Source organism: Nothoprocta perdicaria, unplaced genomic scaffold (genome assembly GCF_003342845.1).
Source record: "Nothoprocta perdicaria isolate Ctin4 unplaced genomic scaffold, notPer1 scaffold_34, whole genome shotgun sequence".
Classification (NCBI taxonomy): domain Eukaryota; kingdom Metazoa; phylum Chordata; class Aves; order Tinamiformes; family Tinamidae; genus Nothoprocta; species Nothoprocta perdicaria.
In genome coordinates, this window is record NW_020455577.1 from 2,569,354 (window position 1) to 2,571,653 (window position 2,300).

Here is a 2,300-nt window from a genome sequence, read left to right on the forward strand (position 1 = left end):
ACAGACTAGGTATAAAAAGAGAGAGAGACAGGCAGAGAGAAGGTGGAATGGAAGAATGGAAGGAGGAAGGGAGGGAGGAAGAGAAGTCAGAGGGAGAAACTACCTGTGCATTTTGGCCTCTTCGTCCAGGTCCCGTTCTCACAGGCTACAGTGGAATCGCCAGTCATGTGAAAACCCTGCCAGCACTGATACCGAGCTCTCTCCCCAGGCATGTACTTGGACTTTCTAACACCTTGAACTTTACCACCAGCAATTTCTGGAGGGGGTTCACATGTCACATCTGAAAAGACACACAAACTTATTTGCAGCCATTGAGGTCTTCCTGTAAATAATCTGCAGTTGGACTTATCTATCTGGTTACTCTTCATGCCTTGTTATTCCTTATAAGAGCTTCTATTGCCTTATGATTTTCCACTTCCACACCCACTTCCCTCTCCAGCCAGTATCGTTATTCTTATAATGCTATGATTTTAATCAATGGAATACGAGTTTATCCAGAAACACGTCTTAAGAAGCTTGATGCATCTTCTAATTCTACAGGTGCTTAAGTTTTTCTTTGGYTATGTTCTATTTCGTGAACATGAATTTTGCATGTTGTTATCGTCACTCATGAAAGCTACTTACTAACACATTCTGGAGAAGGTACCCAGCCAGCCTTAGTGCATTGAGCTGTGTTTTGCCCAGATACTACTTTAAAATGATATCCAGAATTACAGTATATGGTGATTGTGGCTCCTTCCATGTATGAGACTTCTTGAGGCCTAAAGTTCCCATTGGGAATTCTTGGAGGAGAGCATATCATTCCTAAATAAAAAGAGAAAAACAATATATTTGCCTGAAGAACATTTGTATAATTATTTCTGTTGTATTAATTCTCCACTTCACAGTAGAGAGTATAATAATACCAAAAAGAGACTTCTTAGGCCAAAGAAAATGTTACAACTCTTTCCAACTCCAGGTTAAAATTGACATTAAGTATTTCTGAACTTCTCTCCAGAATTTCTGACTCCAAAATCCCTCTGGGCAGCCTGTTCCAGGGCTCTGTCAWCATCAAGGTAAAGAAGTTCTTCCTCATATGGAGATGGAACTTGTTTTAATTTATACAACTTACTCTTTGTCCTGTCACTGGCCACCCCCGAGAAGTGTTTGGCCCAGAGAGTTTGGTCCATGTTGGTTGCCTGAGTTTCCATTGCAGCCAGCTGAAATCCAATCAGTATTCTTACTGGACTCCAAAGGCTGATTCATGCGACCACAGAAGTATTTCTTTTCTTATGAGACAAGTCCAGTTTTTAGAGCGCTGTGACTCTACTGGCCATAGCGACCTAGCGACCTTCATGTGACCTCAGACAACTACCTCACATTTRGATACTGCACTTGGGACTCACTCTTAAAATAGAGGAGAGGACTCCAGTCACAACCTTCTTTYGGACYRTTTGGGTCCCCATACCAAAAGCTCTTCCTAGCTCTTTTTCAGCTTCTTGAAATTTTAAAACTGTAGTGTTCTTTTTCCAGCTTACTCAAGAATACTGACGCCTGTCAGGGAAAATCCAGAGGCAGGAGGGAGCAACTCCCAGTGGTTTTCTCTCACAGTTTTCCCAGAGCAGCCCACTAGACCGTGGCAGGAAGTTTGCTCCTGATGTGCCCTAAGCCAGAGCCCATATCCTGAGGGAAGGGGAGGTGCAAGAGGGATGACCCATTGAACAGACCATGCACTCAGGAGTGAAGTGGCCTCAGGAAGGTAGCAGAATTGCAGCCCCCGTACACAGAGGAAAGATGAACAGCTCAAAATGCACTCCTCTTGAACAGCTCAAATCTGCTTATCAAAAGGTCCATTTACCTGGCTGCAATCAAGACTATCTTAACTTGGTATTTGACAGAAGGCAGGGTGTGGAGTAAACCTGTAGTTATCTGTAATACACCAAAAAACAATTGACAGAAAAAAGTATCATAATTTGGGGTTTGCTGTTTTATCACTCACGCTGGCTGGCGTGCTGCTCCTCAGTTGGGCAGATGTAACACCACAAGTGTACCTGTCCAAGAGTTGATGATAGCAACTTCTAACATAGAATCTCACAAATATACTAATAGAGAATATATGAATTTTTAGACACGATGTAGATCTAAAAGATCGTACATTGGCTTTTACAACATTTTTTTTCCCCAAACCATCCAATTAAGCTTTATAAGCTCAAGAAACACAGGGAATGTGAGGTGTTCCTCTGTTGGTGAAGGTTTCCTTTGGCCAGTTTCTACTACGATACTTTGAGAACAAGAATTCTGCATGTTTAGTCTTCACTCAT

At 42.2% G+C, this 2,300-nt stretch overlaps 1 protein-coding gene across 2 annotated transcripts in view; it reads right to left on the reverse strand.

Annotated features, from left to right (window-relative positions):
- The window catches only part of LOC112951260 (complement factor H-related protein 1-like), a 3,853-nt gene extending 3,021 nt beyond the window's left edge, over positions 1–832 (reverse strand). For both annotated transcript variants that reach the window (XM_026043909.1, XM_026043908.1), the window contains exons 1-2: positions 625–832; positions 104–280 (exon numbers count right to left, since the gene is read on the reverse strand). In XM_026043909.1, the coding sequence (XP_025899694.1) occupies positions 104–280; positions 625–802 (355 nt within the window). In that variant the 5' untranslated portion in view covers positions 803–832. The remainder of the gene's footprint in view (positions 1–103; positions 281–624) is intronic.
- Between the last annotated feature and the right edge of the window lie 1,468 nt (positions 833–2,300).